Here is a 15,842-nt window from a genome sequence, read left to right as displayed (position 1 = left end):
AATAATATCAATTTTTTATAATCTTTAGAACTATCTATTTAAAGATATTAATAGTCAAACATGTACATTGGAGACTATACAAAAATAAGTACGCAACAAAAACAAATATACATAGTGGTTTGGTTTGTATCTCACAACAATGAGGTTGTGGGATCTAACCCACTAGAGGCACTTTCGGGATGGGGATTCCCCTTACTAGAGGTGGGTATGGGCCGGGCCAGGCCGTGGACAATTTTTTTGAAATTTCAAGCCTGGCCAGCCACGGCCCGCCACTCATGGGTCCAGCCCGCCATTTATTCAAGCCCGCGGGCCGAAATCGTGAACAGACCCGGCCTGACCCATGCCTACCTCTACCACTTACCGTCCCCCTACTCCCAAAGAGCCTTGCCTGCAAACTACGGTCGAGTTGACCTGTACGAGATTCCCGTTCGATTGGGGCACCTTCTTATTAACTTATATTAGAAAAAAAAAAGTTTATAGTACCTAAGTGTAGGTACAAAAGTGTAGGATCTACCATCTCTTTTATCCCAAGTAGAAGTTTAAGTAACACATGTGCCATTATTTTATGATTTGCAACTTTTATTACTTTATTCTTCCCTTTATTTGCAGGGAATAAATGTCGTCCATTGGGCTTTGCACACTCCTAACAAAATTATACTCATGTCACACTCTTACGTTTTCAACCTTATAAAGAAAAGAAACATACGAAAAACAATAGAAAGCTTTTTCCTGGGTTTTATGCCATAGTTAAACCCAAAATCTCTTTCTTTCTTCCAAAGTTCCAACCTTTTTTCCAACATCATTAAAGTAAACCTCATCAATCAACAAAAAAAATCCTTTCTTTTAGACCTCTTACACAAAATTAAGGTATACTAATCATCAAATTCTCTCTTTTCTCACCATGAAGTTTCAGTCTTTCATTGTGTTTATGTTATTAACATATGTTTGTCATATCTCTGTAACATGTCTTCTTATGAATAATGTTCATTCCATCATGTTTTGTAGGAGATTTCTTTTCTGCTTTGTATGTTGTTCTCGTTTTTCTGGGTATACATGAATGAATAAGAATGTTAGTTTTGCTTGTAAGATTTCTATGTTTGACGTATGTGGATTGGTGGTGAAGTATAGAATTGGTAAGAATCCAGTTTTATTCAATCCAAAAACTTATTTCCTCAATGTGAAGACAAACCAATTTTGTTAGATTTGAGTTGTCTTCTTCTTTCTTTTCGTTTTAGTTTTGTTGAGGAAGTGATGTTTTTAGTGATAAAAAAAATCCAAGTTTCTTAGAAATTTAAGTTTGCCAAATATTTTGGGATTATTATATTGATCATGGGATTGTGGGATCGTGGAGTTTCAGTTCAATTTCAGTTCAGTTTCTCGCAGTCCAAAAGAACATGGCCTAAAACTTGAAGTTGAATATGTCATTATGTTACTGACAGTGTGGAATTTAAGGAATTGTGACAATTGTCACATCATATTGATCATGTGGGGATATTGACTTCTGTCAGTGCCACTACAGTAAAGTTTTGTTACCTTTTATTTTGTCCCTTTTTCTTGGAATAGCAATATATAAAATGGCAAGTACCCTTAAACTGAAATTGTCCTTGCTTTTTTTTGGACAGAATGACATACAGAGCAATCCAACAATGGATGAAACTTCTAGTTTTCATGGTGGTCTTTCAGAAATCAGAAGGGTTATATGTAGGAATTACAAAAGTCAGAAGTGCTGTAGCTAAAGGAGCCGGTGAGTAGCCTTATTATAGATAACTAGTTGTCTTACACTATGTAGCACGAAAACAGTTGGGATTTCAATGATGGAAACTATCCGCAATGGAAAATGTTAGTCATTCCTAGGCTTCATTAGTACAGATTGGCTGGGATTTCAAGAGGAACATAAATGTTTCGAGATGGGGATTTCTCGAGTCCCAAAGGTTTTCGTGCTTCATAGGTCTGGACAGAATTTAGTTAAGAGTGCAAATTTCAGATTAACATTGAGTTTTTGTTATTGTTGTGGTTGTAGTTGTAGTTGTACCATCTCATCTGTATGTCACATGAAATTTCTGCAGTTTGTTTGGATGGAAGTGCTCCTGCATACCATTTACATAGAGGACATGGAACTGGGATCAATAGTTGGTTGGTTCATGTGGAGGTTAGTCCTATAATATTGTCAATATTTATACCTTTATCAATCACATAAACCTTTTAGTTTCACATCATGAGTTTTCTCCTAGGAGAATTCTTACCATTTTCGCGCATATCAGCTCCAGATAATATAATCCGGAGAAGTTATATCCGATTTCTTAGACTCGAGTATATAGTTTTTTTTGTTTGTTTAGTGTTCTTACTTTTGCAAAATTGATTAGGGAGGGGGTTGGTGCAATAACATCACAACTTGTCTTGAACGAAAATACTCTCATTTGGGTTCATCCTGGAAAATGGACAAGAAACTTGCATTCTCAGGAATTCTGAGTAACAATCCTATGTTTAATCCAGGTTTGTCATTGATTGTCAACTTGTTTTCATAATTATGGTTACAATGTTGAATTCACTTAGACATTATTGATTCTCCAGATTTCTATAACTGGAACAGAGTGAAAATCCGGTATTGTGATGGTGCTTCATTCACAGGAAACGTGGAAGCAGTAAATCCTGTAAATTACTTACCTTGATATTCGTTAATTTTATCATTATTGTTATTCTTTGCTTTCATTAATACAAATGTATGTTAATACACTTCCATTTTTGTTCATTTCGGTGATAGATTACTAAGCTTCACTTCCGCGGAGCTAGAATTTGGCATGCTGTTATTGAGGATCTATTGCTAAAGGGAATGAGAAATGCTAAGAATGTATGTATGGTTAAGTTCATGCCTTTTTCCCTGCTTCTTTCGCGTTATGTGTGTTTTGCTGTGATTGCTGAAAAAATTGTTGGATTAGGCTATACTTTCTGGGTGTTCAGCTGGTGGATTGACTTCCATTTTACATTGTGATAGCTTTCGAGCTCTTCTTCCTGTGGGTGCTAGAGTAAAGTGCCTCTCAGATGCTGGCTATTTTATCAATGTGTAAGTCTTCATTATCCGTCATGTTACACTGAATGTCTCCTGTGTAGCAGTAACACCACTTGAATGTGTTACCGTCTCACATCACCCTCGTAAACAGGAGAATTTTTTTAGATCGAAAAGGAAGTACGCAACAAAAAAACATGTATTGTGTGATACTTATAAGGTGTAACACCGCGTCAATGTTACTGCTACATGGAGATATTTGGGAATTTTACATAGTGTTTTTGTGGTTTTGGTTCGTTTTGCTTGACACTGTGCTTAATGTAACAGGAAAGATGTCTCTGGAGCATCACATGTAGCTTCTTATTTTAATCAAATAGTAAACCTACATGTATAATTACTTTCTTAATTCATTTACCCAGCATTTTCCTCTAATATAATGTTCATATTTGTGCCTTCTTTTTTCTAATTCTTGAATCTAATGAGCAGGGTTCAGCAAAGAGCTTGCCAGCATCTTGCACCAGAAGTTTGAAGCCCGTCATGGTAAGTTCATGGTAATGTTTGCAGTCACCAAGTCATGATCTATTCAGTTTTACTAATGTAATTAAATGATGTTTTAGTGCTTCTTCCCACAATACATGGCAAAGAGAACTCGAACGCCTCTCTTTATACTAAATGCAGCATATGATTCATGGCAGGTTAGTCCATTTCTTTCTCCTTTTCGCATATAGAACTGGTTTAGAGTACCCCCTTGACACTCTAACATGGCTAGGGACACTTCAACATATTCACTTTAGGCAAATATCATAGAAATCTTTTATAAGATAGCCGAGTAAGACACTTAGACAGACTGACAGAGTACCCATGTCAGATACAAGTAGCTGAGTACGAGTAACATAAGTTTAACTAAAATATATGACATTTGCTGATTTTGTATAAATTTGTATCCCCATTGTATAATCTTTTAGGTCCCTTAAACCTCATTGATTCAATTCATTAAATTCATTGCTATGTAAAAGTTTCTCATTACTTTGATCTGTTCAGATAAAGAACATATTGGCACCAGTTGTAGCTGATCCTCGCGGCTTGTGGTCTGACTGCAAGATTGACATAAAGAATTGCTCAACTAATCAGCTTAGTGTCATGCAAGGTTCACAACATCTATCTATGTGCCTTAACTGTTCAAAGAAATTTTATCTTTTGATTATACCTGTATAATCAATCTTGTGACATTTTTCTTTTATCAGATTTTAGGTCAGAGTTCTTGAATGCAATAAGTAAACTGGGCAAATCACCATCTAGAGGATTGTTCATAAACTCGTGCTACGCCCATTGCCAAACTGAAATGCAGGAAACATGGTTTAGTCATCACTCCCCAGTTCTGCACAAAACGGTATAAATTCAATGTTTTTCTATTTCTCAATCATATTTTGCACAGCAATTACTAACAAAAGTTGGCTCAGTCAGTAAGGCCATATGTTCGAAATTCGAATACTATCTATTAAGCGTAGTTTTAGGTAGGGTTCCCCTTACATCCCCTCGTATCTAGGTGCATGACCCACAAAAACTAGACCAAGAAACTGTGAGCCTAAAATCATGTCTATATAATTGGGTGATCTAGTAACTAGTCTTTTTCCCTCAAATCCGTCTCTGCACAATGGTCCCCCATCAGGCCATCATTCCCTTGGTCTGTGCGCTAAAGCAAATGTAGCAACAAAAAAAAGACAGAGGGAGTAACTTTTTCGCACTTTTCATTCATTTGCCAGTTATACATGTTAAACTAAGATATCCTTTTCTTCAATATCTTATATCAATAATACTCTGCAGACAATAGCAAAGGCAGTTGGAGATTGGTTTTATAACAGAAGACAGTTGCAAATGATAGACTGTGCTTACCCTTGTGATGGAAGTTGCCAAAATCGGATTTTCGAGCCACAAGAACCACATCATCATCACAAAGTATAAATTTTCTTCCCCCAATTATAACACATACATGTTATTTAGGACCAATATATGTAGGAGTTCATGCCTTCAATCAAAACAAAAGAATAATATAGGTACAAAGATTAGAAATTATAATCCATTTATACAATTGTATTGCCAAGATTTTGGCATTGATCTCTTTTTTTTTGCTGTAATGAGAAATTATATTATCATCTCTATTATCTCTATTCTATATGGGAAGAGGGGTAGGACACCAAAATATTAGAAACCCCATTTTACCCTCATAACATCTCTATTATAACTATTTCCTTTAATGAAAAATAAAAAAGAAAAAAAACTACCTAATTAAATTTAAAAAATAAAAAAATATTACAAAAAGAAAAACCATCAAGAATTCAAATATTCTTAATTTATTAGAAATAATTAATAATTAATTTAATTTTTTTCATCTCCTAAAAAAATAATTTTGTACGTATGTTCGCACGCATCGCGTGCATATAAAAACTAGTATTATATAAGGCAACACATGGGACACCAAAAAATAGAAAAAGGAAAAAAAAGAAAAAAAATAGAGATAACTAACTGTTTCATTTGAATGAAAAAAGAGGGGGAAAGTAGGACATTTAAACTGAACATCAATTTTTTGTGGAAATAAAATATAAAGACAGTTTTTCAACTCAATTAATTTTATTTTCTACTTCATTTATTATCACACGTTATCGCACGCATTACGTGCATGTAAGACTAGTATACTATAACCCTAGTGACAATGACAAACAATTTTAAGCTGTATATATTTAAATGTACAGGGTGAAGGTGGAAGACTATCATGTGGAAATAAGCCTTTCCAAAAGTTGCTTCTTGTTCTTATGTGTTTACTTGGTTATGTAAGCTTGTTAGATGACAATCTTTTTTCTTTTGAATAATTGTTAGATGACATTTTTAATTAGGCCTTGAATTTTTTAGTTACTGATTCTATCATTTTTGTTATGTTGTTGTATAATGTATACTTAGATTTGAACAGTTTTGATCAATTGTAAAGAAACTTATTGGAAAGACAGACCACCTAAAACCTAATTTAATTGTCGATTTTGAATCGTGAAATGTAAGTCGCGGACATGCATGAACTGTTTTTAATAAGCAACTGTTTTTAGACCCAGACTATGCCCCAGGTAATTATAGTATTCATTTATTAACATCTTACTTTATAAATATAACACCAAACATTACTTGGTTTGGTGGTTAAGACTTTAGTGTATAAGCTTGAGGTTATGTGATCAAATCTTATAAGATCATTTTTTATTTCTTTTTTAATTGTATGTGTGTTTTCATAAATAAACACTCTAAGGGATGGCGCCATGTGGCGTAGTTCCTTGCTAGAACACCTTTTAATATATTAGTATAGATGAATAACATTTTACTTTATAAATATAACACCAAACATTACTTGGTTTGGTGGTTAAGGCTTTAGTGTATAAGCTTGAGGTCATGGGATCAAATCTTCTAAGATGTGTTTTTTATTTTTTTTTAATTGTATGTGTATTTTCATAAATAAACACTCTAAGGGATAGCGACACGTGGCGTAGACGCGTAGTTCCTTGCTTAGGAACGCCTTTTAATATATTAGTATAGATTTAGCGTTCACTTTATGGTTTTTTTTAGAGGTACAAAGAGAAGTTAGACACAAGAAGAATAAAATGATCCAAAGTAGGATTAACACTAACAACAAGGTCAACCTTAATAGTTGAAATAGTGTAATCCTTTTATAATAGGTATTTTGCTACTATGTTTGCTTTTCGAAAAACATGGACAATGGAGTACAAGGGAAATCAAGCCATCAGAGATTTGATACCATCAATGAGGGATTGAAGAATCTATGTACAAGAGTAGAGGCTTTAAAGGATTCTAATCATCACCTGATTGTTGCCTTCAATATAGAGAATCTAGATATGTTGGTATTAAGCCAACATGAGGCTATTCCTGAGACCCTAGGCTTCTGCGACAAGAAATGACTAGGACCAAACTAATATGCTTGGGCTGATAAAAGTTTCCTCAAGAATATCGACATAACCAATGACAGAGCCATCAAAATTAAGCTTGATATAGCCGAGAGGCGGGAATACCATTGAACGGAGGCAAGAACTGACGTAGAACCAAACTAATATACACATAACCAATAACGGAACCATCAAAATTAAGTTTGGTATAGCTGGGAGGCGGGGGATGCCATTGAACGGAGATGATGTGTAGGGACTTACTAGAAAAGGAAGAGATTGTGAAGGAAAAATCATTCTGGTAAGTATCCAATCACACAAAAAAGTCATAAACAAATTTTGTTTGTAATTCTTATGAAACTAGACACTCCTTGAAACCGATTTCCATCTTCTTTCACAAGTACAAAAAAGTTGCAATGGTAGTCTCATCTTTAGAGGTGGCAAACAAATCATACAACTCGGGTATGGATCGAATCAATTTTGTGTTTAGATTGCGTTTGGGTTGGGTGCAATTCCATCTCGAGTCCGCGAAGATTCGGGTCGAGTACGGGGTTGATGGATCAGGTCAACATGGGGTCCGTTCCATTGTTTCGGTTTGGTTTGGGTCGGGTAAATTTGGGTAAGGCCGACTTTATCTTATAACAAATAAGTAAAACACATAAATTAATGTTTGTGAAAAACATTTCATTATTATTTCAGGTCGGGTTCGAGTCACTATTGTTGGAGACTTCCTATCGAGTATATTCAATTTCGAGTCATATTCCGATCCATTTGTTTTCGGGCCGGATTATTTCGAGTTTCGGTTATATTTTGGGTGATCACTTTCAGGTGAAAACTGGTCTCATATCAGTTATGTCGGGTCATGTCTATTTTACTGGTTTGACTCATCATAACCATCCTTGTGAATATGTAATATATGATTATGGCTAGATAACAGATAGTTTGTCAACAGACGGGGAGTAACAATAGAGTTGGTGGCCACCAAATAAATTACTTAAATGCCTTTTTTTTCTTTTGTTCACATAAAATTACCATTCAATCTTATTAGAAAATATAAAGGTAAAAGACTATAATACACTTTACAATTAAAAAGTATCGACTTGAAGGAGGTTGAGTCACCACAAGATAATACGAGCTAGAAAATCTATTGTTTTTTTTTAAAGCGAAAGATTAGTTTATCGACTGAAATTCATACAATATTTGCAATCGATATTTAGAAAAAGATAAAATACAATTTAACTTGATCTAATAAAATTCTTTTATGTTAAAACTATGACGACAAATTGAAAAAAAAATAGATCTGCGAATAAAGTATTACTCCCCTCATTCGAATCACACAATCTTTTAAAAGAGTGTTTATCATTCTTATAAAATTTTAAGAACTCTTTTCATTAGACCGTGTAGATAGCATAGAAGAATTCAATAATACAGATGATAACTTTGTATAACAAACTATCAATGAATCGTATCTTTGTAATAAACAATAAAAGCCAAATGTAAACTCACATATGAAGACATTAATCTATCGAATTCCAAACTCTCACTAGAGGAGACAAAGAATAAAAAAATTGGACAAATAACTCTAAAAAAGATAGAGACAAGGGGCATGATGTTCAACAACAACTTTTGAAGTAGTTTTTGGGTTCATCGAAAACTCTAATAATGGTGAAAAGTAGTGTTTGGTGAAGTAGTATTTGAAGTAACTATTGCCATTTGAACTAGTATTTAGAAAAGCTATAAATATTAGCTTTTGGGATACATATGTAGCTTTTGGAGTAACTTTTGAAGATCGACTATAATTTATTTTTGATTATCATTTTAAATTAACAATTTTACCAAACACTATTAATCATAAAAGCAATTTACACAAATAAATTCTAACAACAAAAAGCTTATACAACATGTTGTTGACAAGTACCTTCTACAACAATTAACTACTTTTGCCGAACAAACTTAAGATGATTATTTCCTATTGTTTTTTGTTTCCCACCCTTCAACGTAGATAAAAGGGTATTCTATCAACAACGTTAATAAAGCATAATCCGTACTCTCACTATCAGCTAGCATCCTTGCAGATAATGATCTCTTGGAACATTTTCAACGCTCCTCATCTCCTCCCTTCGTTTTAATGGTTATGCTTTGACTAATTGATTGAATTGGTTTTTTGACATGGTATTAGAACCAGCGTGATATAAAAGTCGTGGGTTCAAATCTCATCTACCTTCCTTTCTAAGTGGAATATTTAGCGTTAGGAATGAATGGATCTTGTGCTGCATCTATACTTCAAGCTCAATGGGCTCTCGCGTGAGGGGGCATGATAGAGTATAAAACTATCTATGGAACTTCAACCATCAGCGTAACCTTTTGATTGAGTTAGTCCTTTGACATACTAATTTAAATACTTTTTGGGTGGAATCATTCAAATAACTATCCCATCTTATTATATAAATGAATTAGGAGTCAGTACACAAAGAATTAAGCTCATTTCTTTAATTTTCTCTCTTTTTCTAAGTTTACCAACCATATAATATGCATGTTCAGGAAGACCATCTATTTCTCCAAAAAGATCAATATGAATACTCTAATTATTTATGCTAGACCAACATACTTTTCTAAAACTATATGAAAGTTAAGATAATTTTCTAATTTTTTTTCAATATGTAATAGAAAAAATTATAGGGTAATGTTATATGTAGCCCTAAGGGCTATAAATAAGCATTAATTACATTTCTATAAATGCAAACAGTTTCAGAATTCAAGGCAAAATTGCACATCAATTGCGATAATAAATGTCTGTTTTAATTTTTTATTTCCATTTTAAGCTCCATATACATTGCCCTTAGGGCTATGTATATCATTTTCCAAAATTATAATATAAGATCTTGTTTAATACGTCCTAATGAGTACATTAAGAATATCAAACTTCTAAATACTAATATATAGTTAGATATATTAAATGATATAAATACGAATTTGACAAACATGAAAAAATAACATGAAGTACAGAAAGAAACATATAGAGTCTTAAGTAAAATTTACAATTCATTTAATATATATTACTCGCAACTTACGTTTATAGCCCCGAGTCAACAAATTGTTTAACTTTTGGTAATTTTTTTACTAATAATTAGGAGAAGGACGTGTCTAGAGTCTAGATCTCAATCCGTAGTGTTCTTGTTCTAGCATTTACCGGCTAGACACTTGAGAGTAGTGGGAAAGGTAAGGGGAACCCCAACTCGACAACTCCCAAGTACCATAATTAACGGATTCGACTTTGTAATCTTAAGATTATAAGATAAAAATAAACCCCAATTAACTACACCAAGCAAGTTTAACTCCATGCACAGGTGATAGGACTATGTCTCGTGAATCATGTCTGCTCACAGGATAGAATAATAAACCTTAAGTCCTTGCGTACACAAAACTTTAAATACTAACCATATAACCAACTTCATTAATTATATAGAGACATAGAATATAAATAAAGATCTGGTCCATTTTTTATTTTAATTAAAGACAATTGCAATGCATTATGCATATTCTTTCTTACTTTTAATAATGAACTAGCTTTCCACCCGTGCAAAAATGCACGGGAGGTTTTATGTAGAAATGATTTGGAGCCATGTATACTGTACGACAATATTATTTTGTATACTAAATAGTTGTTTTTATTCGAAATATATTAAATCCGTGATTATTAGAATCCATGTATTTGAGATTAAAAGAATATAAAAAGTAAAAATATATTTAATATATATAAAAATCCTTTGTTACAACATTTTGAACTTTAAAAATATCGTAATCGTGATATATACATTTATAATTACGTAAATGAAACAAAAAACACATTAAAATGCGGGGGAATACTTTGTTTATAAATTTAAGATTTTAGGATGTTTCTCCGAAAATCATGATTTGAATAGTAGCTGGTTGATTTCAAGTTTTCATAATCATCGTGTATTAAAAATAACTTTTAAAACCGACTTACGACCCATATGTATGTTCAGTGATTGATGTAACTAATGTCATGATAAAACATGTGACCAACCAACTTTTTTTTTTGTTGCTTAGCAAAGGTTTGCTTTCTCTTAGTTGGTTTTAGGTTGTAACTATTTGCTCTAATTAATATAATTACTTGCTTAGCAAAAAAAACTTTCTTAGAACAAAAAAAGTTAAATGAGGAAGCTTTTGTTCTGCCTATCGTTTTATATAGAGGCTTATATAAAAACACAATTCGCAGCATTACTGTCACTCAATCATGCAACAACTTTCACTCCTTGCTTTCTGCAGTTTCGCTCAACTCCTCTCTCTTATTAAACTATCTTATTATATTTTTTATGATATGATTATCCAAATTGTAATAAAAAACAATCTCAAAGTTTATATAGCATGATTTTCATTAAAGTGAATGGGGTTATTTCTAAATTCTAAGTAAAAAAATTAACTTAAAGAGACAATCACTCAAGAAAATTATACAAATATGGCATTTTTTTTATTGATTTGCCTTTGATTTCTTAATCACCATATGACCTGTTCTTTTCCATATTCTTTTCGATTTTTAGAATTGTATTGTAGAACAATTTCAAATTTCTATATTTACATTCTAACATACTCGTGAATGAGGTGTATCTCGTAATTTTAGGTTGAAATATTTATTATGGCCTTGTGATTAAAAAATTTAGAATCTTGTAATGAGAATAGTTTAAAACTGGCTTACGACCCTTGTGCTGTAAGATTATGACTTGTGAATTATCTATAATTAGTAGTATGATTGTTCTTATTTTATTAGAACGGGCCTTATAAAAAATGGACCTGCTTAGAGTCATTTATTTAACTTTAACAAACTTTTTAGCGGTAAAACTTGTCTCATAGATACTTTAAACTCACGTAATTTTATGTCATTGTTCCTTATAGTCAATTTTAAATGTCTATATCAATTTCTTTACACACAAAAACAAAGTATAGCCCCCCTAATACCATGGTTCTCATGTGTGAGTGGGCATAATTTATGCTACTAATAAATTTGATCGAAAATTTTTAGTATAGGTTTTTGACCCCTGCAAATTACATGGGAATGATAAGTATAAGATTTTATGATAGTTTCGCCAAAAATATGTTGTAAAGTTCATAAATATTTACCGAAATATTATAATTAAGCCTATGTATTAAATATTATTTAATCAAAGTAAAGAGTGATTACGTTTTCCATCATTTTTTTAAAAAAACGTGTGAGTTAATTTATCAAATAGACAATATATTTCATTTATATATCTTTCATTAAGACGCTCCTTATTGGGATCTAGATTTCGAGCACCAAGTCAATAACTCTTGTATGATTTTTAGTACTGAAATTATGATTTGTTGTACTGTTAGATATATCCGATAAAGGGCTCTTATGAGTTAACAATAATTATTTTTTTCTTATTGTTATGTAGCACAGTCCACAAAAATATTCTTCAACTATATCTAAAAGCATACATCATATATCAAGTACGTACATTATGCATCAAAAAAGAAAAACCAATTTTTTAACCTAATAATTAGTTATGTATACATCAAAAAATAAAAACCATAGTAATATGTTTAAAAATTGTTTTTTTTTATATAACCTTAATATCAACTTATACAATAAGATATCAGACTTTATTTTCAACTCTTTATATCAAGCTTTATATACAATACTTTATAAGTTGTTACACTTTATAACAAACTTATACAATTGTTTGTATTCAGATTATTCAGGGAACTTAAATGAGATACATTCTTATATTGATGTACCATATATTAAACTTCTTTATGAACAATTATCCATTACCAACCGCCATCTTCTTCCTCTTCGATTTTCCATCAAAACCCTCCAAAAATTAAGTCCAACAAATACGCCTATTCATCTTTTAAAATCTAGAAACTTCAAGCAAATCAAATTACAATATCTCATTTATAAGTAGCTACATTTTTATACTTTAAAGCCACAAATTATCGATCAAAATTATACTCCAACATCTTGAATTGTTATCTTCTCAAGTCATCGATTTTTGCAACAACAACAATTATAAAACTCACACATGTAGGTTTTGTGAAGAAATTAAGCCTTTGATTATCTTTATCTTCTTCTCATTTGAAGCATGGTTACTATAATCCCTTAATGCAACCAAGGTGTACATCATTCGATCTACAAAGTGAAGAAGATTTAAAGACCGCATGCAAAACCACAAATCTGTGAAGCAGTTGGATTGAATGGAGTTCGAATTTTTTTTCTAAATGGGTCAATATTATAGGTTGGAATTATTTGGTAAGTTTATTTTAAAAAAATGATTTTTGACTAATTATGATGAAATTTCCATGATTTTATGTTTGCATGTAGTTTTTAGCAATTAGATATATCTTATAATTATAATACTAAAATGAGTCATATAATTCCTAAAATTGATAACAGTGAGTGAGGAGAATCAAGATTCAAATTATTTGAAACAATAACATGAGGTTGAAATGAAATAGTGAATAGTCAATCTATAGAAAATATTCTAATTTATTACAGTTAGTGAGTGAGAAACCTATTGAAAAAATCAAAATTCTAAGTTTTAACAGTTAGTGAAAATTAATTTAATATATTAGTAGTATAACTGTCATTTAGGAATTTAGAATTGAAATTTAAATTAGGATGAATGCACATTTTAATTTTCTGGACAATCAGTTTATATTAGGGTGTGATTACATGAACATCTTATATAATAACATTTTTTACCTTTATTTTTCCGCAACTATAATAACAATTTTGGTGGGTGAATTTTGAATTTTAAATAAAAATATTTAATTATATTTGACCGGTAGCTATAATTTAGGTAGTTGTTTAAAACTTCCCACACTAATATCATTGTTTGATTTCAATGTAGTTTTTTTTGGAAGGAAATTATCACGCCATGTGACATCAAAATTTTTGTATATAATAGAGTGTCGAATTTGGCGATGACACGTGGCAGATTTAGTAGTAGCATGACACGTAGGCAAAATTAACATTGAATAATGCTGGCTTGACACGTAAGCAAAATGAACCTTGTTTTATATATATATATAGACTAGCTTTTAACCCGTGCAAAATGCACGGGAGATTTTATATAGATATGATTTGGTCCCGTGCATAATCTATGTGTTGTATTTTGTTTATTAAGTAGTCTTTTTATTCCAATTTATCTAATTCATAATTATTATAATCCAAGTATTTAAAGCTGAAAGATTATAAAATGTAAAATTATATATCACGATATTTGTTACAACTTTTTAAAGTTTGAAAATCTTATAATTGTGATAGACAAATTGATAAATACGTTATGAAACAAAAAACACATCAACGTGCATAGGAAGTTTTTTGTTTTATAAATTTTAATATTTTAGGATGGTCTCGTAAAATTATAGTTTGAATATTAGCTCGTGATTTAAAGTTTTTATAATAATATTGTGTATTAAGAATACATTTTAAAATCGGTTTTAGACTTGTGTCACTTGCACGCGAAGTTTTTGTTTTAATAAATTTAAGATTTTATATTATCTCTCCTAAAATCATGGTGGAAGTATTTAACCCGTTAATCTATAAAAATGATAATATAAAAATAAAAAATATAAAAAATGAAACATATATACTACCTCCGTATCCTAAAGATCTTCCTTGTTACTGTTCCTACATATACCAAGGAGGATCTATTTGTGTGGGGTGTGGAGTGGGTAAAGTAGGAGAGAGAAAGGGGTTAAGATAAATAAACAAATAAAAAAGGGTTAAAGTAGAAGAGAGAAAGGGAGTAAAATTGAATTAATAATGTAATGGTAAACCATATGATAGGAACATGAGAGGGTAAAAAGGGGAAAAAATTTCCAAATAAGGAATAAATTAAAAGATCGAAGATCTTTTGGAAACGCACTTAAACGGAAAGAGGGAAGATCTTTAGGAACGGGGGGAGTATAAGTTTGAAAAAGTAAATTTTAATTTGCTATTCCCATACACAGGTTTTCTAAAGTATGATTGGTCAGCTATAGGAAAACAATGGTTGAATTCATGATTATATACTTATATAAAAGAAAATTTTTGTTCATTTGAATTGGTATGAAATACTTTTGACATATTATTATCAATTTCAATGATTATAGTCAATGCTTTTAGACTTTAAGAACTCATGAGATAATTCTATCTAAATTTTAAAACTAATAATATGTGTTTTAAATTTTATGATCCTGTATCGAGAGTATTAAATGTGGCTATGACCCGTATGTTATATAGTTATGATTTTTGTAAAATGGCCTTGATATCTGAAAATTTTGCTCATACTCTTAAACTGGCAATATAAAATACTTTTACATGTTTCCATCAATGTTATTGACTATACCGTCTGTGCTTTTAGACTTTGAGAACTACATTAGAACAATTCTATCTAAATTGTAAAACTAATAACTTGTGATTTAAATTTTATAATCTTGTGTTACGAATAAATAAAACCAGGTACGTTGTATAGTTCCAATTTCAGGGAGAAGTGTTTGTTGTTGTAATAATTACTTAGCTTGTGTTCAATCAATATTCTTGTATTGAGAATAATTAAAATTGCCTTATGACCCGTACATTACACAATCATGGTTTAAAGATGTATGGATTATATTATACAATGAATATTAACGACTCGATTTTCATAACTCATATAAATATACTATCTAGTATTGCAAGTTGTTCCGATATAAACATATAATATAATTTTCAGCTATTAAAAGATTTATGCATAATATGATGTAATTGATAATTTTTAGCAAGAAATCGTAGTGATTTGGTTGCGCTTTGTAATAATGTTTTATTGAAAAACGTGAAAAATAAATAAATTGTGACATATGATTTTTGTTTTTAACAATTTTTTGAAAATAAAAAG

At 31.2% G+C, this 15,842-nt stretch overlaps 1 protein-coding gene across 1 annotated transcript; it reads left to right on the top strand.

Moving 5' to 3' along the window:
* Positions 1-599: 599 nt before the first annotated feature.
* LOC104892094 (pectin acetylesterase 8) lies at positions 600-6,049 on the top strand. Its single transcript, XM_010677918.3, has 14 exons — positions 600-867; positions 1,623-1,744; positions 2,067-2,149; positions 2,364-2,493; positions 2,572-2,651; positions 2,762-2,848; positions 2,937-3,061; positions 3,332-3,392; positions 3,491-3,544; positions 3,622-3,699; positions 4,046-4,151; positions 4,249-4,394; positions 4,829-4,960; positions 5,755-6,049. Exons 2-14 carry the CDS (start codon positions 1,624-1,626, stop codon positions 5,869-5,871), a joined length of 1,320 nt encoding a protein of 439 aa, XP_010676220.2. The 5' UTR covers positions 600-867; position 1,623; the 3' UTR covers positions 5,872-6,049.
* Positions 6,050-15,842: the final 9,793 nt, after the last annotated feature.

This window comes from Beta vulgaris, chromosome 5, assembly GCF_026745355.1.
Source record: "Beta vulgaris subsp. vulgaris cultivar EL10 chromosome 5, EL10.2, whole genome shotgun sequence".
Classification (NCBI taxonomy): Eukaryota; Viridiplantae; Streptophyta; class Magnoliopsida; order Caryophyllales; family Amaranthaceae; genus Beta; species Beta vulgaris.
This window is presented reverse-complemented; position numbering and strand designations above follow the sequence as displayed.

What these genes read in the sequence shown, in the direction of transcription:
- LOC104892094 (XM_010677918.3), top strand. Translation starts at nt 1,624, where the DNA reads ATGACATACAGAGCAATCCAACAATGGATGAAACTTCTAGTTTTCATG. An exon ending in GTTGGTTGGTTCATGTGGAG is followed by an intron (nt 2,150 to 2,363) that starts GTTAGTCCTATA and finishes AAAATTGATTAG; the next exon opens with GGAGGGGGTTGGTGCAATAA. An exon ending in ATCAAATAGTAAACCTACAT is followed by an intron (nt 3,393 to 3,490) that starts GTATAATTACTT and finishes TCTAATGAGCAG; the next exon opens with GGTTCAGCAAAGAGCTTGCC.